The sequence below is a fragment of the Choloepus didactylus genome (genome assembly GCF_015220235.1).
Source record: "Choloepus didactylus isolate mChoDid1 chromosome 25 unlocalized genomic scaffold, mChoDid1.pri SUPER_25_unloc1, whole genome shotgun sequence".
Taxonomy (NCBI): domain Eukaryota; kingdom Metazoa; phylum Chordata; class Mammalia; order Pilosa; family Megalonychidae; genus Choloepus; species Choloepus didactylus.
The window spans coordinates 1,140,920-1,162,677 of NW_023637606.1; the positions used below are offsets into that span (position 1 = coordinate 1,140,920).

Here is a 21,758-nt window from a genome sequence, read left to right on the forward strand (position 1 = left end):
GGCGAGGGGTCTCGAACCCGCCACTCTCTGCTCGCCCCGGCTCTGCCCAGCCCCGCGCTCCAGCCGGTCACGTGAGGAAAGCCTGGCTGAGGGGCGGGGCAAGACGGCCTCGCGCGTGGCCTCCTGGGGATAGTAGTCCTGGCCCCGCCTCCGCCTCGCGCCGCCCCCGACGCTAGAACTAACGCTCCCGTCGTGCCCCGCGGCGCCAGGAGGCGACGACGGCGAGGCGAAGTGGGGCGGGCCGGTTGCTAAGACTTGGGGAAGCGCAGCGCTCGCGCTCCTGTCCCTCAGGTAAGCGCGCGGCTCCGGGGTTCGGGGGCCCCCCTGGCCCAGGCTCCTGAGGAGGGGAGGGCGGCGGCGGGTCTGTCGGCTGTGGGGGTCACCAGCCCCGCGGGGGGCGAAGGGGCGGCCCCGTTAGATTCGAGAGCGTCTTGGGCGGGCGGGCGCGTGTGCGTGTGCGCGTGCGCGGAGGACGGGGCGAGCCGCGCGACCCCGCTCCCCGCGCCCATCGCGTTTCTGCGCTTGCGCCCGCACTCGCGGGCCCTGGGCTAGAGGCCGCGTGCGCTCCAGCTGCTTCCGGTGCGCCCTGGCTCGGGTCATCGCAGCCAGTCCTCTGCCGCAGGGCTGCTGTCCTCGCGGGCTGGTAACCGCTTCCGCCACAGACTCCGCGTTTGCCTTTAGGCGAAGGTCCTCAAGCGACTTACACAATAATATTGATTATAACAAGTTATCGTAATTCCTAATAGCTATGGAAAGCGTTTAGTTTAAAAAAACTTAAAATCAGTTGACCCCGGGGTTCCCCCACACCCTACGTGTCTTAGGTTCTCCAACTTTCTTGCACAGAAGGAACGCTTACTGGGTTGCCCGATGTAGAAAATAAATACGCAGGATGCCTTGTTCAATTTGAGTTTCGGATAAATGGATTTTTTTTTGTTATAAGTGTATCCCAAATTCTGCCTGGGACATACTTATCCTAGAGAATTGTTCACGTATTTGAAATTCTCATTGAACCTGTTCCCTGTGTTTTATTTGGTGACTCTGCTTGCTTGGGGGGCGGTTTATTAAAAATTCCAGGTTCAGTCCTGGAAACTGTTTGAAACAAGCGTCTGCCCAGACTGGGATCTGCCCCGAGACTGGAGCTTTGCCACCAGTCTGCAGCGGCCGATCCTTCTGCTGAGGATTCCCTTCCCTGCTGTGCCCGTCTTCCAGGCCTGCTGTGGGCCACCGCCTCCATGAAGCCCTCCTGGAGTCTTCCCTCCAGTCACGCTGCTAGGTCGCCCGCGGAGCTGTAGGGCCCGTTTGTGAGCTGCGTCCCAGGCGTTTGCTCCCGGCAGCTCTGCAGCGGTGCTGCAGTGACGGAATTCCTTTTCCACAGGGCCCCGAGGGGTTAGGACGCTTGTGCAAGGTCTCACGGCCAGGAGATGTCAGAGCTGGGGTAAGGACTTCAGGGCGGGGTGGAGAGCATGTGGGTATTTTCTGGCCTGGCACTCCCAGATTACACCTCTGCTTTCTTCGACTTGGGTTTCCTTGTCTGTAGGATAAGATAAAGCCTCTTAGCCTGACATTTACTGAGGCTGTGTCTGTGTTGTGCCTGGTTTGCAGCCGAGCTGGATAACCAGCCTTTCCCAGCCTCCTTTCCCAGGCTGGATGCACTGGGGGATGGTATTCCAGTCCCAAGGAGTTCCCACCTCTGCCCATTTTCCTGACATGTGCTGTCGGGGGAGGGGGCTGAGGCACACCAAGGAAAGGAGCGAGGGTCCCAGGCTGTCTTGGGGAATGGCTGTCAGGGGTCCTGTCTCCTGGTTTGGCCAGAGCCTCTGGGGCTGCAGTGGGTGGGCCTTCCCTGCCTGGGCCAACGGGGGGCTCTGACAATAACTGAAAATGGGCCATTTTCAGGCCTTCGCCACAGCCCGTGTGCTCCAAGTCCTTCCTGGCGAGACCAGAGCACGGGCTCTTTTAGGAGGCTGTGCCCGGGGAAGGGGCTGAGCCGGGCAGGCCCCGCAGAGCGGATGGGTCCGGGCAGCACCGAGGCCTGCGAAGGGTGTCAGGGCAGCCAGGAGATCTGGGGCTGCGGGTGGATTCGGGGCTTTGAGGATGAAGCGAGGACTGGGTGCAGCCCAGAAGCTTCTGGCCGAGGTTCAGGTTCCTCTGAAGCACCGGGCGGTTCCCCTGCCTCACCCAAAAGCACCTGGCGAGGGTGCCACCTGCCAGCCCCCCTCTCTGGCTGGGGCAGGCCCTGGGTGTGGCTCCACATTTGGGTGGCTGGTGCTCCCACTCAGTCTCTGCAGTCAGCACTCTTTGGGGTCCCGGGCAGTCTGCCCTCTTGCCGAGAACCTGTGTATCTGTCACTGGTCTTGGAGCGAGGCTGAGAGCCTTTGTGGTGTGAACTTGGGCGGCAGAGTTGCCGTGCTGTCGAGAGCCCGGTGCTGCGCTCAGAACCCAACGCTGCCGGCTCCCAGCCAAGAGGCTTTGGGCAAGTCCCTCAACCTGGGGAAGCCTCGGCCCCCTCCTTCGGAGACTGGCAAAGGCAGCCAGCCGATTCCTGGGAGCTCTGGGGACGGCGTCGGGGGCATCCCACGCACTCTGGGCGTCCGCGGCGCTGGCGGTGATCAGCTGTCCTCTTCGAGCGCTGTGCCTTGCTGGATGGTCGTGTGTCCTTCCCTGTCCTTGTGGTTTTACTCTCTCAAATGCTTTGTTGAGATTTAATTAACATACCCCAAATTCACCCACTTAAAGTGTGCATTTCGGTGGCTTTTAGTACATTCACAGAGTTGTGCAGATGTAACCACTGATTCTGGAACATTCTCATCACCCCAAAAGACACCCCGTTCCTTTTAGCAGCCACTCCTCATCTCCTCTGGCCCTGGGCCCTGGTAACCTCTAATCTGTCTGTGGTTTTGCCTGTTCCGGGCATTTCCTGTGTGTGGAGTTGTGTAACATGTGACCTTTTGTGTCTGTTCATGTGGCAGTGTCTGCACGGTTCATCCTCATCCCAGCATGGATCTGCGCCTCATTCCTTTTTACAGCTGAATACTGTTCCACTGTGTGGACAGACCGTGTTTTATTTCTCCATTCGTCTGCTGCGGGGCACTGGGGCACTTCCACCTCTTGGCGATTCTGAGCCACGCTGCTGGCAGTGCCCCGTGCGGGTTTCTGTGTGGACGTGCGCCCTCAGTTCCCGTGGGGGGTACCCTGGAGCGGACGGCTGGGCAGGGTGGAGCCGTCCCCAGGACTTCACCGGCCTCCTGAGGAGCCAGCCGCCGGCCAGCTGGGTCCCGGCAGCCGCCTACTCTTTTTTATGCTTGTTTTGATTTTAATCAGGCCGAGGTTGCAGCCTCGGAGGGACAAGGCAGACTGTGTTTGTTGTTTGCTCTGGAGACAGTGGGAGCTTTTGTGGCCGGGTGGCGGGGGGTGTGGGGGAGGAAGATTCAGTGATCCAGGTGGCGGTGGCCACAGGGGCCCCAGGTCCCCACCGTGGGTGAGGCGCCCCCTCCACGCCCGGCCTCGCCTCGCAGCTGCCATCGGCTCATGTGCTTCTGCACGGCTGCCAGACTTGCATCACGGGCTTAGAGGATGTGTCCGTGGGAGGTGGCCCCGGTGTGCCCCTCTTGGGGACTGGCCAGCAGATAAACAGCGCCGGGCCCCTGGCTTCGGGCAGCGAGCTGGGCCGGTGTGTCAGCGTGGAATGAATGACTGACTCGGCCATGAGCGTCCACAGGGAAGCCGGCTGGGGCGGTGGGGTCTGGGTGGGCTGCGGCGTTTGAGGCGACTGGAATCATCCTGACCTAGTTTCTTTCCTGCCTAAAGTAGCACCATCCTGTAGAAATGGAACAAAATATAACGTGAGCCACATACGTGACCTTATGTTTTTTTAGACCACATTAAGAAGTACAAAAAACAGGTGAAATTCACTTTAATATCTTAACAAAAATATTTGAAGTATTTTCACTTTGGCTTGTAATCAGGGTTAAGAAGCCGCTAGCGACAGTCTCCGTTCTTTTTCCGTCTGGCATCTCCAGGAGACCCTGGCTGGCACCCACAGCACCACTCGGGTCCGAGCAGCCTCGGGCCCTGGCCGGCAGCCATGCGTGACCCGGGCCTGGCCGAGCAGACGACTTAACTGTGTTATTGTTTTTTTGTTTAAGGTGACAGCCGTTCTCTTACAGTTCTGGAGACTGGAAGTCCAGGGTGGAGGTACAGGCAGGGCTTAAGCGTATTGTTTTAGTGTCACCTGCGGCTCCCTTCTCTTGCCCGTGCGTCAGCCGTGACAGGAGAGGAGAGTACAGTGGGACTCGGAAACGAGAGGGCGCACAGCACAGCCTCCGCGGAGAGGGTCTCCTTCACTCTGCCTCACCTGTCATCATGTGCTTAACACCGGCCTCCCCTGCCAGACGGGCGCTCTGGGGGGCCGGGACCCCACACCCTCTCCCCTGCCAGTGCCCAGGATGTAGAGACCACGATTGGTGTTGGCCGTGCCCTGAAGGAGCAGGCTGGAGGGGGACGCTGGTCTCCATCCAGCCGTGGGTGCAGATGGGGGCTCTGGGTGGTGGCGTGACTTGCCCGGGGACCCCCCCATCCCCGTTTCCTGCTTTGCTTGGAATCGCACCCTCCTCACCGGCCACCCAGACGTCGCTCTCCGGCAGCTTCTCCTCCCATAGTCTGGCCAGGCCCCCTTTCCCCCCGCTGCCCTCTGCTCTTTCCACCTCAGGTCCTCTGCACACTGTATCCGTTAGCTGTGGCTGTGTAACAAATGACCGTGCGCCTGGCAGATTAAAACACCTGCATTTCTGAGGTCAGGAGTCCGGGCCTGACGGGGACAGATTGTCCGTGCCAGGGACTCGCAGGCTGCAGGGGGGTGCTGGCCTGGGCTGCGGCCTGTGACGTGCCCCCCATAGACAGCTGGCAGCGGGGTCGTAAGATGAGGCCACGATCCTGTGTGACAACCCTGAAGCACTCCCCCATCACCTTGTCATGGTCTGCCAGTTACAAGCAGGCCCCAGCTCTTTCCCTCAGAGCAGCAGCGGTGGGGGTGGCTTGTGCAGTGAAAGCCAAGATCAAGGCTCAGGGCCGTGTGGCGAGGAGGAGGATCGCGGCTGAGACGGCCGGACGACCTGAAGGTGGAGCTGTCCCTGCCACATGTCCCAGGGTGACAGGCAGGACGGCCCCCAGGCTCCCCTGGGTCCAAGTTGGCTGCACATCCCCATCCTTATCAGACTAACCGAGAATCTCCAGAAGCTCCTCCAAGGCTTGTATTTGTGGCCCAAGAAAATGCATGTCACGGGCCACAAGCTCAGCGAGCCCAGGGAGAGCCCCCGACTGAGGAACACGGTGGGATGAGCGGCCGTGCCTGCCCCACAGGTGCATGGCCAGGGCCTGAGCACCACGGCTCCAGTAAAACATGGACCAACTGGCAAGAAAAGCCCGTCCCAGGGGCCGCCCGTCCTCCCAGGGAAGGGTGTGAGCACGGGGGCCGGGTGTCCAGGGGCCTCCTCAGAGCCCACGGACGGCCCCTCACCAGACTGGGGCAGGCGGGGCCCGGCTCACCTGCCCACCTGCCGCAGGGCGGAGGGAGGTCAGGGGTCAGCCTCCGACTTGGACGGTGCCTGGGCCCCGGCCCCTCTCCCCGGGGCCCCGGTCTCCTCTGTGGGTTGTCCAGGTTGCTTGGGGGCGTCAGTCAGACTCGGGAGGTGCCGCTGCTCAGTCTGAGGTGCTTTGGCTTCTTGTCCTCTGGTGTAGCCAGTTTCCTCTCCATGCGTGGCCAGTTTCCAGAGACAGAGCCGTAGATTCTCAGGCCTCAGCCCCTGCATGTGGTGCAGTAGTTCTCCCTGTGGTAGGAGTGCTGTGTTCCGCTGGGGGTCTGCGGACCAGCCCCGGACCACTGCCCTCAACGGTGAGCTCCTGGAGGCTGCTGTCGCCCGCAGCCGAGACCGTCCTCTCCCCAGCACGGATGCTGCGCGAGCCACTGTCCACTGGGGAGGCTGGGGGTCCCCTAAACCCTGGATCTGTGGTTCTTTAACTTCCCGCTGTCCTCTGAGAGCGCAGAAGCAAGCCGGGCCCTGGGAGCCAGCACAGCGGGCTTGGAGCTGCTCTCTCGACACCTAGGGTTCTTCTGTTAACGGGGGTCAACGGGCTTCTCAGGAAAGGTCTAGGGGTGAATGTGTCAGGCTGTTCAGGCCAGGTGGTGTAGCAGGGGTGTAGCCGAGTGGGCGTGGTGGGGTTCCAGTGAAACATGTTTACAGAAACAGGCACCTCATCGTTCACCAACCCCTGGTTTGTATCCTGGAGGTGCTGAGATTTCAAGTTGACGATCAAATCACGGCCCTTGGTGAGCTTTAGTTCCTCTCACCTGGCCGGGCGTGCGGCACCTCCACGCGAAGGGCGTGCGTGTGACAGGATGGGGCTGTCGCTGAGCACGGAGCCCCGTTTAGGGAGGTTGTCCCTGCACCGAGGGGCCCTCTGCCGGGCCTTTTGGAGTCCTGTGCCTGGATTTCCCAGGATTTCTGGTTTTCTCTTCTGGAAGCTGTGGGTGAGCAAGGCCTGAGAGGAGGCAGGTCAGCCGCGGCCTGCGGACAGACCCCTTCTCAGAGGCCCGTCCTGGCCCCTCGGACGCTGCAGGTTCCCTTCCAGGCTGGGCTCGTCACCGGGGCAGCGGGGACTTGGAAGGGACACAGCGAGGACGCCGTGATTCAGGGCCTCCTGGGGGCTTTGTGCCGACGGGGCAGCCGCTGCTCTGGCCCCTGGTGCTTCTGCTGTTGGTTCCTTTATTTCCTTCTCCCACTGCTCGTCTTTCTCTGCTGCTGGCGTCAGCTGGGCTGGTCTGGATCTGTTTCAGCTACAGTGCTGCTGAGCTGAAGGGCGGCCGGGCTGTGGGACCTTCCCGGAAGGAAGTTTAGCTCCCTGTCTCCCTCCACGTTTCCTGCAGGCGCTCGGGCGGGCGAGGGGCACGTGCTCCGCGTGGGAGCTCCCGGCCCTCCTCCCGGGCCCCAGGCCCGGCCACGCTGTGCGGCTGTGGGCGAGTGGCTCAGCCTCCCTGGGCCCTGGGCTCCCTCAGCATCATCTGGCATCTTCCCGTCCCCAGACAGTGCGTGTGTGGGGGTCCCCAAGTCCGCCCCGGGTTCGGGGATTCTCTCGGAGGACCCCAGGGCTTGGCACACAGTTGTCCTCTTGGCCGCAGTTTATCAGCAGAAGGACTCGGGGCACGGTCAGCAAAAGGGGGCAGGTGCGTGGGGCCACGTCCAGGGGAGACGGGCGGAAGCTTCCGGAGTCAGGACGCACCTAATTCCCCAGCAGCGAGTGGTGGCAGCACAGGAGACGCCGGCTCCCGGGGAAGCTGGTGAGAGACCCGGCGCCCGGGGTTTCCCCTGGGGCTGGTGACGTGGGCCCCTCTGCCCGGCACAGACCCAAATCCCGACCCCGAAGGACAGCGGGCGTCCAGTCGGCGTGAAGCACGTGGTTCACGAGGATAGTCGAGGCTCAGGGAGCCCCCTTGTCAGTCGGGGTGGTTGGAAGCTTCTGGAATCCTGGACCCAGATACAGCTAGTACTTGAAACATGGCGGCCTCGGGCCTGCTGCGTGAGGGCGTTTGCCCGGGTGGGAGGTGGTGGGCGTCCAGGCCCCCCGCCCTGGGGCCACCTCTTCCTCGGTCCCACCTGTGGGGTCTGCCCGAGTTGCTGGCTGGGTTGTGGGGAGCCTCGAGTGCCGGTGGGGAGCAAGGGGTGTGGCCCGTGGAAGGGACCCCGGGGATCTGGAGCCTGCTGCCTGTGCTCTCCCGGCCCCGGGGGCAGCTCCCCCTTCCTGCTGGATGGCCGGGGCAGCGAGGCCGTGGGCTGAGGGTCCGTCCGGCTTCCCACCAGGAGTGACCACCTCCACTATGCCTCCACCTCCCCTCCTGCGTCTGGAGGATGGACGCTGGCTCCGCGTGCACCCACAGGGAGGAGCCTTGGGGAGGGCCTGGAGGGGCCAGGGTTCCCAGGCTAGCCCCCTGAGGCCCTCCAAGGGCCCCCTCCCTGGCTCCTGGGGGCCTCCCTCACGTAGGCCACCCTTCCCACCAGCTTCTCTGACCCTTCTCCCGCCTCCCGCAATCCCGGGAGCCTGTGGGGGGCCCGGTGGGCATGGGTGGGCAGCCCAGGCTCCTGCTCGCACCTGCAGGAAGGAAGTGGGCTCTCCTGGTGCCCACCTGGCCTGATGCCGGGCCGGGGGAGCCAGGGGGCTCGGCTCGGAGGGCGACGCTCGCAGGGCCAGGTGTGGACACGTCCGTCCTGGGGACCCCAGACTCCTTTGCTGCCTGCCCCGCCTTTCGCCCGAGGCCGTCCCTGTTCCTGTCACACCCGCGTCACCTCGTCCCATGACCCTCTCAGGGTCTCCCACCTGGAGCCTTGGCACACGCCCTGGCCCTGCTAGAGCTCCTCCTGACCCCCTGACCCCCGCGACCCCCTCCTCCTTTGAATCTGCTGGAGGGGCCCTTCTCAGCGTGGTTGTCCCCGAGGGAGGGTTCAAGTCCTTCCAGCCCTTGTTGGCTGTCCTCCCGCCTTGTCCTGCCGGCCATCTGCCCCCACGAGTGTGTGGCCCCGGGGGGGGTGTCTGTCGCGTCTGCGCCCGTGGCAGCCCTGGCCCTGGGGTGGTCTCGGGCCCGCCGTGGCCCTGGCTGCCCCCTTGGCCCCGTCCCCTGCTGTCCGCACCCTGGGCGCCGCTGCACGGACCAGGCTCGGGGCGGCACAGCCAGGCCGTTCCCGGAGCTCCCGGGAGGCCGTGAGGGTGGGTCCCTGGCTCGAAGCCAACAGTGACCGTCCTGCAGCGAGGTGACCTGGGGAGGACACCCGTCCCCAGGGCCCTGCCTGCCGCCTGCGTCCCCGTCCTCCTTGCCCTGTGGGACGGGAGCGCTCAGGGCTGTTGGGGCCCGTGGGGCAGGTGATTGTGTGAGCGAGGAAGGCGGCCTTCTCGGCGCGGTTGGGGCTGGACTGGGGGGCTCGGGTGGGGTGGGGACCAGCCTGGACACGGCCAGGCTCCTCCCGTATCTCCTGTCCCCCCCGGCTTCGGGGATGGGGAGGTGACGCTGAACCCACCCCAGATGCTCCGTCCTCCGTGTGAGGGGCCAGCTGTGTGAAGTGTCCTGTTCCCACCCAGCCCCTCTGGGAACCCGGGGCGGGGTGCGCTCCAAGGCCGGGCCCTTGGCCCTGCTTCTGCTGACCTGGCTCGTAGCTCTTCTGCAGAAACGGGGTCTGGGCCTGCCCCCCCCCCCCACTCTCTGTGCTGAGTCCCATTCTGGGGTGCAGCTTGCAGTCCCCAAATTTGCGGGTTCGGTTTCTCTTGCTGTGTAAAAACCTCCCACACTCAGGGGCCTAAAGCGCTGCCCGTTTATCAGCTGCCCGTTCCTCAGGACGGGAGATGAACGCCAAGGGCCTGGGGTCTCCAACCCGGGGTCCCGGGTGACAGCAGCCAGCCCCTGTCCTCGTCTGCAAGCCCACTGGGGACGGCTCCACCTCCATGCCCCCTTGGGCGTCACCTGTGGGACTGTGGACCCCGTTTCCTTGGGCAATGGTGGAGACCACTCCCAGGCCCATCCCCTCGTGGGCCCCTGCATCCTCAGGCCGGCCGCGCTCCCCGAATCCCCCTTGGGCTTCACCTCTGTCTGTGCTAAGGGGGCTGGGGGCTGCGGCTGCCCACACAGGTGCGCCTGGAGCCCCCTGTTCACAGGTGTGGCCTGGAGCTGGGGGGCCCCTTAGAGCTCTGCTGATCACACCTGAGGTCTTGTGGTGGGGGTTTGTGGCTGCTGGGCCTTGTGCAAGGAGCCGTGGACCCCACAATGGAACTGGGCCTCGGGGAGGGCCCTGGCTGCCTGGGGCTCCGGGAGGGGAGGCCTCAGAACAGGACCCAGGAATGAGCTGTCAGTCAGCTCCTTGGGGCAGGCACATGCCTCAAGCTCAGCCAATCAGGTGCTGTCCTGGGATGGGGCTGTGGCGGGGGGGGGGGGTACCTGGGGCATCGTCACAGGTGCTGGACAAGCTCGGTCGGCTGAGGTTCACGGCAGTGATGGTTATATGTACTTACACACACATTTTTTTGCATTTCTTTCTTGACCCTGGATGGGGTCTCTGGGTCAGGGGCTGCTGCAGCGCCCGCTGCATCTGTTGCTTCTGAATCTGCAGCCAGTGTCATCTGTCCGCAGCATGGAGCGGCATTCATCCATAAAAAGGAACAAAGTGCTGATGCCTGTCACGACGTGGGTCATCCTCGGGGACATTAGGCTCAGTGAGAGGAGCAGACGCAAAAGGACAGCTGCTGTCTGTTTCTGTGGACTTGCAGTGTCCAGAGCAGACAAACCCAGGGGCAGGGAGTAGATTCATGGCTGCCGGGGGCTGGGGAGGGGGCTGAGGGTGGCTGATAATGTGTTGGGGGTGATGAGAATGTTCTGGAACTTGGGAGCGGTGACAGCTGCCCAACTCTGAGTGTCTAAAAGCCACCGAACTGTACGCCTTACGCGGGTGAACCTTACCTCAATAAAGAAAACAGACAGCCACTCTGCAAGCGAGAGTTGGGAGCGTGCCCGTGCGTGTGTGACCACAGTCACCTCTTCCCTGGGCTGGAGCCCTTGCACGCCCCGTCGCACCTCCTGGCACGGACCCCTCAGCCGACGGTGATGCTCTGCCCCGTCTCTGTCTCCCACAGTCAGGCCTGGCCAAAGATGGAGCCCGCCCCAGGAGTCTCGGAGCCACCCAGGAACGAGAGGGCCAGAAGCCCGGAGCGTGAGCCCTCGCTGTGGCAAGCCACGCCTGTCCTGTCCGAGCAGCAGAGCGGGGACGTGGAGCTGGTGCTGGCCTACGCTGCGCCCGTCCTCGACAAGGGCCAGACCTCGCGCCTGCTCAAGGAGGTGGCGGCCGCCCACCCACTGCCTGCCCAGCCCCACCTCAAGCGGGTGCGGCCGCGCCCGGCTGCCCTGGAGCTGCTGCTGTGCCTGGCAGGGCCGGCCCCGGGCTCGGGCTCGCGCTCGCTGGCCGAGCTCCTCCCGCAGCCAGCTGTGGACCCCCGCGGCCTGGGCCAGCCCTTCCTGGTGCGTGTGCCCGCCCGGCCCCCGCTGACCCGGGCCCAGTTCGAGGCGGCACGGGCCCACTGGCCCACGGCCTTCCACGAGGACAAGCAGGTGGCCCGGGCGCTGGCCGGGCGGCTCTTCTCCCCGCAGGAGCAGGCGGCCATGCAGCGCCACATGGAGCGGGCCGTGCAGGCGGCGCAGCGGGCGGCCGCGCGGGGCCTGCGGGCCGTGGGGGCCGTGGTGGTGGACCCGGCCACTGACCGCGTGCTGGCCACGGGCCACGACTGCCGCGGGCCGGCCAGCCCCCTGCTGCACGCCGCCATGGTGTGCGTGGACCTGGTGGCCCAGGGCCAGGGCCGCGGCGCCTACGACCTGCGACCCCACCCGGCCTGCTCCTTCGCCCCGGGCGCGGGGGACGGCGCGGGGGACGGGGCCCCCTACGTCTGCACCGGTTACGACCTGTACGTCACCCGGGAGCCCTGCGCCATGTGCGCCATGGCGCTCACGCACGCCCGCATCCGCCGCGTCTTCTACGGCGCACCCTCGCCCGACGGCGCCCTGGGCTCCCGCCTGCGCCTGCACGCCCGGCCCGACCTCAACCACCGCTTCCAGGTCTTCCGCGGTGTGCTGGAGGCGCAGTGCCGCACGCTGGACCCCGACACGTAGTGCAGCCGCAGATGGGGGGCCGAGGCCGTTCCCTGAGGACTGGACTGTTGCGGGGTGGGGGTCTGCCTGGGCGGCCCACCCAGCATGGAGCCACTCTGTAGCGCTGTTTCCTTCGGCCTTGGGTCGGAGCCCAGCACCCGTGTGGGGAATAAACACGATAAGCAAACATTGTGTCCGTTGGCAAGCACGGCACCAGGGCCTGTGGCCTTCAGGCTTGTGCCGGGCTGGGGGGTCTTCTTGGGCTCAGGGCCCCGGGGCGGGGGAAGGAGGGTGTTCTGGTTTGCTGGTGCTGCCGGAATGCAAAACACTGAAAATGAATTGGCTTTCTTAAAAGGGGGTTTATGTGGTTACACAGTTACAGTCTTAAGGCCATAAAGTGTCAAAGGTAACACATCAGCAATCGGGTGCCTTCACTGGAGGATGGCCAGTGGTGTCCGGAAAACCTCTGTTAGCTGGGAAGGCACGTGGCTGGCGTCTGCTCTGGAGTTCTGCTTTCAAAATGGCTTTCTCCCAGGACGTTCCTTTCTAGGCTGCAGCTCCTCTTCAAAATGTCACTCTCAGTTGCTCTTAGGGTGTTTGTCCTCTCTTAGGTTCTCTGGAGCAAAAGTCTGCTTTCAACAACCATCTTCAAACTGTCTCCCATCTGCAGCTCCTCTCTCAGTTTCTGTGCATTCGTCAAAGCGTCCCTCTTGGCTGTAGCGAGCTCGTGCCTTCTGTCTGAGCTTATATAGTGCTCCAGTGAACTAATCAAGGCCCACGCTGAATGGGTGGGGCCACAGCTCCATGGAAATTATCCAATCAGTTATCACCTACAGTTGGTTCACCACACAAGATTGCGTCAAAGATAATGGCATTCAGGGGACATGATGCATTCAAACTGGCATAGAGGGCTTGGGCGGGGCCTGGAGGCAGCAGCCCCGATGGATGTCCTCGGGCCATCCTGTGGCCTCTCCTTCCCCAGAGGCTCCACCAGCATGGCCGGCATGCCCCCACAGCAGGCAGGACCCCAGCCACGAGTGTCCGAGCCCCCAGGCTGGGGGACGGGCTCTGCCTGGGGAGCCCATGTAGCAGGCGGTGATCTAGGCCAGGCCTGGGTCGGGAAATGGATGGGGAGTGGGCCCAGGCAGTGTGTGGGGCCCAGGCCAGGGTCCCGTCCTCCTTCCACAGGCTTGACCCTCTTGGATCAGGGGTGTCAGGGGCTTGTCCAGAGTGAGTGTGCCCTGCTCGGTGGGCAGGAGGCCGGGGAGGAGCCAGGAGGCGGGGCAGGGCCACCAAGGTGTCGGGTACAGGGAACTCCCAGGCCACTGGCCGGACCCTGGGATACAGGAACCTTCCCAGGGCACTGTGGGCGAGAGCATGGCCCCTCTGGCTCCCCACCGCCGCCACCTCTCTGCTCGGGCATGGCTCATCTCTGCCCGTGCTGGGGCCGGGGGCCGGGCGGGCACTGGGCCTGCCGGGGGGGGACTCAAGACGCCGACTGACTTCCACTCCAGTGCGTTCATGGGCGGGGCCAGCAGGGGGGCCGCTTGGTGCCCCAAGCTGCCGGAGCCCCTCCAGCTGCAGCGCCCGCCACGGCCCTGGGTGCCAGGTGTGTGCCGGGTTCCTGGCACGATTGTCACAAAGCCCTCGGCCCGGCCACACGCACCCTTGGCCACACTGCAGCGAGTCCAGGCCTTGCAGCCATTGCGAGGGGCGGGGGGCCACTGGGGGGGTTCCCCGAGGGCCAGGCAGCAGGGGGTCTGTGGGGAGCCCGGGGAGGTGGGAGGGGGTTGGGGGACAGTGAGCGGCGCCTCTGCTGGCCCTGCCTCTCCTACTGGGTTTTCATCCTGGGGACGGTCTGGCCCTGGGGCTCTGGGGTTGGGAGGCTGTAGCCTGACCTTTCCCCTCCCACCAGCTGGGCTTGGAGGGGAGGTGGTGGCTTGCGGGCGGGGCCGCACGGTCACCTGGGTCACCTGGGGGCGCAGGATGCCTGACTGCTGTCTTCTCTTCCAGGTGGGCTGCCGGCTCCAGCCCAGCGCTGGTCAGCCACAGCGGAAATGTCCGGTGAGTCCTGCCCGGAGCAGCGGGGGGCTGCGTGTGTGTCGCGAAGTGCACATAACACCAGAGCTTCTGTCGGGACCATCTTACCATGCACAAATTGGGCTTCTAGCACATTCTCGACACCTCCATCTAGTTCCAGAGCGTTCTCATCACCCCAAAAAGAAGCCTCCTGCCCCTTAGCACTCACTCCCTGTTCCCCTGCCCCAGCCCCCGGCAACCACAGAGCTACTTTTGTCTCTGGACTTTCCCAATCGGAGAGGTTTATTTTTAATTTAATCTTCACGTGGCGTACACACATGTATCTGTTTTTGTTTTTTAATCTTCTAAATTTGAAATAGTTTCAAACGTTTGGGATAATTACAAAAATAATGCAAACCCCATGCAGAGAGCTCTAACATCCCCACCCCCAGAGACCCAGATCCACCAGTTTTAACACTTTTCCATGTTTGCCTGATTGTTCCTTCCGTCCATCCTTCTATTTTCTGTCTGCATCTATCTATCATCCTTTCGCTGACCCCTTGAGTGTAGGTTGCTTGCATTGTGCTCCCTAACACCTAACCCTTCCCCGTTCATTTCCTGAGAACAAGGTTGTTCACTCCCGTAACCGCCTTAGCTGCGGTTGTCAAGTTCACGCGCTGTGACGCCGATAGGAAGCTCACAGTCTCCACTGCAGGTTTCCCACGTGCCCAGTAACGTCCTTGGGGCCCCTTCTCCTCCCTTGCTGGATCCCCTCATGTTCTATGGCGTGTAACTGTCGTCTCTCTGGTTCCTCTTTTCTTTTTTTGACTGTGGGAGTGTGTATGCGTCGTTTTCCCCTCTCATCCCTCCCCAGCACACCGTCCAGTGGATCGTCAGGCGACACGTCAGCCGCTCCCACTTCCTTCCGGCACCACAGCATCCTCGTCTCCCCAGCAGAACCCTGTGGCCAGAGCCCCCCGTGCCCCCCGCGCCCGGCAGCCGGCACTCTCGTTTCCGCTCTGTGAACTTGCACGTTCTCCGGCATTTTCTTTGTAGTTACCGTGGGGCTTGGATTTACCGTCCCCAAATCCGTAACAACCCCCTTTGCTTTGACACCAGCTTCACCTCCCTGGTTCACACAGACCCGGGTCCGGATCCTCCGCCCCCACCTTCGTGTTCTCCTTACAAGTTACAGATCTGTACGTTAGGAGCCCCGAACCGCTGACTTAGCGTTTTTTTTTTTTTTTTAATGCATTTTTTATTGTGAACTTTAACATACATACATAACAGTGATAACTTTCAAAATATGATTCAACAAGTAGTTAGCAAATTTCAAAGAATGTCATGGTCACTGTTCCGCAACTTCAGCTATTTCTTTCCTTGTAAAATGATGCAGAAAGGTGTCAGCCTTCGATGAACCGTTCGACAAGCAGTCGTACAGGTAATTTCAAAAATTATTATGAGCTACAGTTCCACAGTCTCACTCCCTTCCTTATGTTCTACAGGGTGTGTACAGAAAGGTTAGACTTTGGAAGCACAATTCAGCGAGTAGCTACAGAGCAGATTTCAAAGGGTGTCATAGTTTACAGTTCCAGCATGTCATCTGCCTCCCTCCAGCCACTCCAACACCCCAGCATCCAAAAGTATATATATATGAAGTTTTGGTATTCATAGACCTTTGTTAAGTCTTGTTTGTTGCTACTCCTTTCTCTCACAGGGATTCCTCTCTCTGTCTTCAGGGGTGTCTAGGCAGTGAGCACCCTAACTTGTCCATATTGAAAGGGGGTGTATTAGTTAGGGTTCTCTAGGGAAACAGAACCAGCAGCAGACAGCCGTAAATATGAGATTTTATAAAAGTGTCTCATGCAACTCTGGGGATGCACAAGTCCAAATTCCGTAAGGCAGGGAGCAAACCGGCAACTCTGATGAAGGTGTTCAGTGAGCTCCTCAGGAGACGCTGGCCAGCCAGAGAAGTGAAGGGTCTCACTCTCTCTTCCCCTTTAAAGTCTTCAACTGACTGGATTAAATCCGGCTGATTGGGTTCTCTCATTGTGGAAAACATGCCCTTTGTTGATGTAATCAGTCGCAGATGCAGTCAATTGACGGATGATTTAATAAACCAGCCTTCTGGTTCAGTAACCAGCCACAAATGTCCTTGCAGTGACCGTTGGGCCAGTGCTTGCTTGACCAGACACCTGGGCACCATCACCTGGCCAAGGTGACACATGAACCTAACCACTGTGGGGTGTCGACAGTATGGGGAAGGGGCTGCTTCTGATTGTTGATCTGAAGGCTGTTGCCTCTGGGTTTTAGGACTCGTCTGGCAAAGGAACACAGGTGGATTTCAGTTTCTGAGAGGTAAAACATAGTGAGTGCATCTTTTATAGAATCTCAGGTAGGGGCCTAGGTATTTGGGGACTGCTGTTGGTTAGGGCCTGGCATGCTGCGGCCATTTGGGATGTCCAGCTGGAGCTTGCATAAGAGAAACCCCCAGGACGGCCTCTCGACTCTACTTGGGATCTCTCAGCCGCCGTGACCTCAGCCTGTTACCTTCCTTTTCCCCTTTTGGTCGAGTAGGCATTTTCAGTCGTTCACTGTCAGGGCCTGGCTCATTCCTGGGAGTCGTGTCCCGCGTCACCAGGGAGATTCACTCCCCTGGGAGTCGTGTCTCTCGTTGGGGGGAGGTTAACTAATTTATTTGCTTTTTTGGGCTTAGAAAAAGGCCACATCTGAGCAACAAAAGGGGCTCCCTGGAGGTGACTCCTAGACATAATTATAGGAAGGCTCAGCCTCCTATTTACAGCCCTAAGTTTCACGAGAGGAAGCCTCAAATTCAGGGCTTGATTTATTACGTATTGGATTCCTAATTTCACTTAATATATGTTCTATCCCAAGATAAACTGTAGTTTCTTACATTATCTTCATTTAGTTGTACAATCATCATCACTCTGAGATGTTTCTTTTTAAAACCAGTTTTCATTTGGCATTCTGTATTACTTGCAGCCAAAAGCATCCTGACTGAAATAACAGGTTTTTAATTTTTTTTTTTCTTAAGTAGACGAGAGATGACTTTGAAATCTTACATGGAAGACCGATGAAATGTGGAGTGGATTTGTAGAAGTGGGAGCGGGGTCCTGAAACCTTACCCTCCTAAATCCCAGTATTTTTCCTTACGACAGGCCCCCGTATTTATTCTAGAACCTAGCTTGAAGAATGGCCCATCGGCTAATTTTTTTTTTTAATTCATTTTATAGAGATATATTCACATACCATGCAGTCATACAAAGCGAAGCATACATTCAGTTGTTTACAGTACCGTTATGTAGTTGTGCATTCATCACCAAAACTAATTTTTGACATTTTCATTACCACACACACAAAAATAACAAGAATAAAAATTAAAGTGAAAAAGAGCAATTAAATAAAAAAGAACACTGGATGTCTTTTTGTTGTTGTTTTTGTTTGTTTGTTTGTTTTTCTCCTTCCCCCAGTTTTCTACTCATCCAACCATAAACTAGACAAAGTGGAGTGTGGTCCACACGGCTTTCCCAATCCCACTGTCACCCCTCATAAGCTACATTTTTATACAACTGTCTTCGAGATTCATGGGTTCTGGGTTGTAGTTTAATAGTTTCAGGTATCCACCACCAGCTACCCCAATTCTTTAGAGCCTAAAAAAGGTTGTCTAAAGTGTGCGTAAGAGTGCCCACCAGAGTGACCTCTCGGCTCGTTTTGGAATCTCTCTGCCACTGAAGCTTATTTCATTTCCTTTCACATCCCCCTTTTGGTCAAGAAGATGTTCTCCATCCCACGATGCCGGGTCTACATTCCTCCCCGGGAGTCATATTCCACGTTGCCAGGGAGGTTCACTCCCCTGGGTGTCTGATCCCACGTAGGGGGGAGGGCAGTGATTTCACCTTTCAAGTTGGCTTAGCTAGAGAGAGAGGGCCACATCTGAGCAACAAAGAGGCATTCGGGAGGAGGCTCTCAGGCACAATTATAGGGAGGCCCTTGCTTTTTACACACTTGCCTCTCAGATCCTGTAGGAAGTAAGCACAGCAGCGCTGGCCTCTATTTCTCCTGCCCCCACCTCCCAGAGCACTCTTTCCTTCTGACCCTCAGAGCCCCCTTGAGCGTCTCGTGTGGGGCTGCTCCTGGGGTGACGAAGCCCCTGGCCTCTGTTTATCTGGGGCTGTCTTTGTCTCTCCCTCGTCTCTGAAAGGCACATGGAGAATTCCTGGCTCCCTAGTACAGGAACTTTGGTGGCAGGTGTTTGCCTTCAGCGCTTTAAATCTGTCGCCCTCTGCCTTCTGGCTCCGTGGTTGCCTGTGTGAAGTCGGCACCCCATCTCGCTGAGGCTCCCTTGTGCACGACACGCTGCTTCTCTCTGCCTTTGGCCTTCCACGGCCTGATTGTAACACGCTGCAGTGTGGGGCTGTTGGGGTTTATCCTTTCGGAGCTCGTTGAGTGCCTTGCGTGTGTATGTTGTGTCTGTCATCAAATTCAGGAAGTTTTCAGCCGTGATTTCTTTCAAGGTTTCCCCTCCCCCCTCTCTCCTCCTCCTGGGACCCCCACTGTGTATCTCGCTGCACTGGATGGTGTTCCCCAGGCCCCCAGGCTCGGTTCACTTCCCTTCGTCCTTTCTTCCTTCTCCTCGGATGGTTTCGATGGTCTCGTCTTCGAGTTCTCTGATTCTTTCTTCTGCCAGCTCCCATCTGCTGACAAACCCCTCGAGGGAAGTTTAATTTCTCTTACTGTGGGCTTCAGCTCTGTTTGGTTCCTGTCCTTAATTTCCATCTCTCTATTGCTGTTCTCTTTGTGTTCACCTGTCGTTTTCCTGATTTCCTTTAGTCCTTTGTCCTTGTTTTCCTTTTGCTCTCTGACTTTATTTAAGGCTGTTTTTTAAGTCTTTTCTGGAATGTCCCAGATGTGATCCTTCTTGTTGATGGTTTCTGAGGCTTTAATCTTCTCCCTTGCTGGACCATTGCTGCCTGTTTCCTTGTATGTTTAGCAACCTTTTGTTGAAACTTGGACGCGTTGATATTTTGGTGTGTTATGTCTGGAATTTAGACTCTGAGGCATCTGCTCCTTAAACTTGTATCTAGCTAGTGTTATCACAGAGCTTTCCTTGAACACCAGGAGCTAACAAAAACAAAAAGAAGGAAAAAAAGAGAAGACCTTTCCCAGTCTTGGCAGATGGATCTGTGAGAGCGTTCTCCTTCAGGGCTGATCCATACGATGAGTTTAGAGAACAGCTCCAGGCCACGGCACACGGGCCTCCCTGTTCTTTCTGTGCATGTCTTTTCTCGGATGTGTGCGCGGCTCTAGGAATTCTCCCGTTTACACGGTTCTGAATGTCCCCTCTTCCCTAGGAGACATTTTCTTCATGCCCTGCAACTGCAGACCCCTGCCCCAGGTAGCCATGACCTTCTTTGCATGGGGAGGTTCTGAGCCAGGCAGATGGGGCCAGGTGTACCTTCTCCCAGAACGTGCACGAGGGTCACTCTGCTCCGTCCGGAACCGGACTCGAGGCCCTCACTGGGAGCACAGGCCACTGTCCACTGAACTGGTCGGGGACAGAAGGGCCCAGCAAGGGCACCTCAAGATCCTACCGCTTTTAAGTGGTCTTTTCTTGGTTTGGAGCTTGCCCCTTGGCTGCCCACATATGTACATTTATTTGGCTATTGTTTTTGGGTTTTGTTGGTGTACTTTCAGAAGTCTGCTGGGTTTTGTTTGCCCTGATGGGCTGGAGCGGAGATGTGAGATGGAGGTGGGGGGGAGGGGCCGGATCTGGGCTGGCCGCAGGTGTCCCACCTGTGTCCGTGGTGCACAGGCCTCTGCCTTCATCCTCTGGCTCGTTTCCTCCCTCAGGCTCCCTGTAACAGATGGGGAGACCGAGGCACAGTGAAGAGAACGCCCCAGCGAGTGGGCTGCTGAGTTCTCCCGCCTGCCGCCAGCCCCTCGGAGCACGCGGAGGGGCAGGAGGGGACGTGGGAGCGGGCTGGGGTCCTGGGGCCTGGAGGCTCCGCGCCTGATGGCGTGGGGAAGAGGTGTGGCTCTGTGTGTGCTCTAGAAAGTTCCTTGGGAGGCTGGTGGAGCCCTGGGGGTGGGGCTCCGGGTTCAAAGCCTGCAGCCGGGTGGAAGCAGCCTGTCTTCAAGCCTTGGTTCTCCAGCCACGGTCCCTGGAGCAGCAGGGGCAGCCTGGACTGCAGATCCGAGACCCGGGGTGCAGCCGGCTCCTTGGGTGGGGTTTTTTGTTTGTTTGTTTTGTTTTTTATGTCTTAAAATTTGTGTTGTGGCAACATACGTACAAGGTAACATTCCTCATTCTAACCCCTGTCAAGTACGCCATTCGGTGGCGTTAGTTACGTTCACCATGTGCCACCGCCGCCACCGTCCCTCTCCGAAATTCCTCTACCCCCCACCTGGAGCCTCCGCGCCCGGGAAGCAGTGACGCCCCTCCCCTGGCACCCCAGAATATACTCTCCATCCCTGAGTTTGCACATTCCAGCTATTTCTCATGAACCGTGGCGTGTTCCGTCTCGGTGTCTGGCTCAGCTCACACAGGACGACATCCTCAGTGTTCTGACGGCTGAGTGACACCTTGTGTGGACAGGCCCCATCTGCTTCTCTGTGCTTCTGCCAGTGCCCCGGGGTGGCTCACGCTGCCCTGAGGGCTGGTGCACTGTGTCGGCCGAGCCCCTGCTCATCCTGTCCCCAGGAGTGGCATGGCCAGGTGCCGCGGTTGCTCTGTCCGGCCGCCCCGCTGCACTCCTCGTCAGCACCCTGTGGTGCCATAGCCCCCTGGGTGGTCCATGAGGGGGCCTGGGGCTGTCCCCCCCACCCTCACCCGGGTTTTCTGTCCCCGCAGGGAAGGAGAACAACTTCCCCCCCCTGCCTGGGTTCCTGCCCTTGAAGCCGTGCTTCTACCAGAACTTCTCCGACGAGATCCCCGTGGAGCACCAGCTCCTGGTGAAGAGGATTTACCAGCTGTGGATGTGTAAGCCGTGGGGCATCCCCCCAAAGCAGGGCAGGCCCAGCCACAGCTACCGGGGCCCGGCATGGGCTCCACAGGCCTGGGAAAGCGCCCACTGGGAGCAACCAGCAGTCAGGCTGCCCATCCCGGCAGCACCCGGGGTCCGTGAGGGCCCGAGGTCTTGCCCTGGGTGCGGTGGGCCAAGGGGGTCCTGGGATGGGGAGGCCTCCGGGGAGGTGGGCACCAGGCAGGGCGTGGGTGGGCTGAGCCGTGAGTGCCAGGTGCCTGGCAGCTCCGACCTGGGGGGCCAGCTCCCCGCACCCCGTCCAGTCCTGCTCCAGCCGCCTCCTCACCCCGCTTTCTCGCCCTCCAGTTTACTGCGTCACTCTTGGGGTGAACCTTGTCGCCTGCCTGGCCTGGTGGATTGGCGGCGGCTCCGGTGCCAACTTCGGCCTGGCCTTGGTCTGGCTGCTGCTCTTCTCGCCGTGCAGCTACGTGTGCTGGTTCCGGCCAGCGTACAAGGCCTTCCGGTGGGTCCCGTGGTTCTGACGTGGCCGCGCCCTGCAGGGCTCAGAGCTGCTGGTGCCGAGTCTGCCCAGGGTGGTCAGAGCACCCACCGAGTGGTCCTGGCCACCCCCTCCTCGCAGACGGCGCAGAGGCCCAGCCCCCCAGGAGCCCATTGCCTTGGTCCATCGTCTTGTCCAATTTGGGTGACCATTCATCCCAGGGCTCGGCAGTCCAGGGTCCCCGGGTGAAACCCCACTGCCCCTGCTGGGTTTTGTTTTTTGCTCTGCTGTGTTGAGGTACGATCACAAGTTACCCACTGAAAGTGTGCAATTTCGTGGTTTTTACTGTATCCATAGAGCTCTGCACCCATCACCACCATCTAATTCCAGAACCTTCTCAGCACCCAAAGAGAAACCCCACACCCACCATCGGTCACTCCCCCACCTCCAGCCCTGGCAACCGAGTCCACTCCCTGTCTCTGTGGATTTGCCTGTTGTAGAGATTTCCTGCGAGTGGGGCCACCCAACACATGTCCTCACGGTCTGGCTTGTTTCCTGCACCGTGAAGTCTTTGGGGTTTGTCCAT

The 21,758-nt window shown here is 60.0% G+C and overlaps 2 protein-coding genes across 4 annotated transcripts in view; both read left to right on the forward strand.

Moving 5' to 3' along the window:
* The first annotated feature begins 209 nt into the window (after positions 1 to 209).
* On the forward strand, positions 210 to 11,858 carry ADAT3 (adenosine deaminase tRNA specific 3). Of its 2 annotated transcripts, none has more exons than XM_037823962.1 (2): positions 210 to 291; positions 10,666 to 11,858. In XM_037823962.1, the coding sequence occupies exon 2, from the start codon at positions 10,682 to 10,684 to the stop codon at positions 11,690 to 11,692; it is 1,011 nt and encodes a 336-aa protein (XP_037679890.1). In that variant the 5' UTR covers positions 210 to 291; positions 10,666 to 10,681; the 3' UTR covers positions 11,693 to 11,858. The 2 variants fall into 2 exon arrangements, with proteins under 2 accessions (XP_037679890.1, XP_037679889.1); XM_037823961.1 differs by lacking the exon at positions 210 to 291 and adding an exon at positions 416 to 1,435.
* SCAMP4 (secretory carrier membrane protein 4) overlaps positions 210 to 21,758 on the forward strand; it is a 34,106-nt gene continuing 12,557 nt past the window's right edge. For both annotated transcript variants that reach the window (XM_037823964.1, XM_037823965.1), the window contains exons 1-4: positions 210 to 291; positions 13,685 to 13,735; positions 20,562 to 20,690; positions 21,040 to 21,196. In XM_037823964.1, coding sequence (XP_037679892.1) covers positions 13,729 to 13,735; positions 20,562 to 20,690; positions 21,040 to 21,196 — 293 coding nt within the window. In that variant the 5' untranslated portion in view covers positions 210 to 291; positions 13,685 to 13,728. The remainder of the gene's footprint in view (positions 292 to 13,684; positions 13,736 to 20,561; positions 20,691 to 21,039; positions 21,197 to 21,758) is intronic.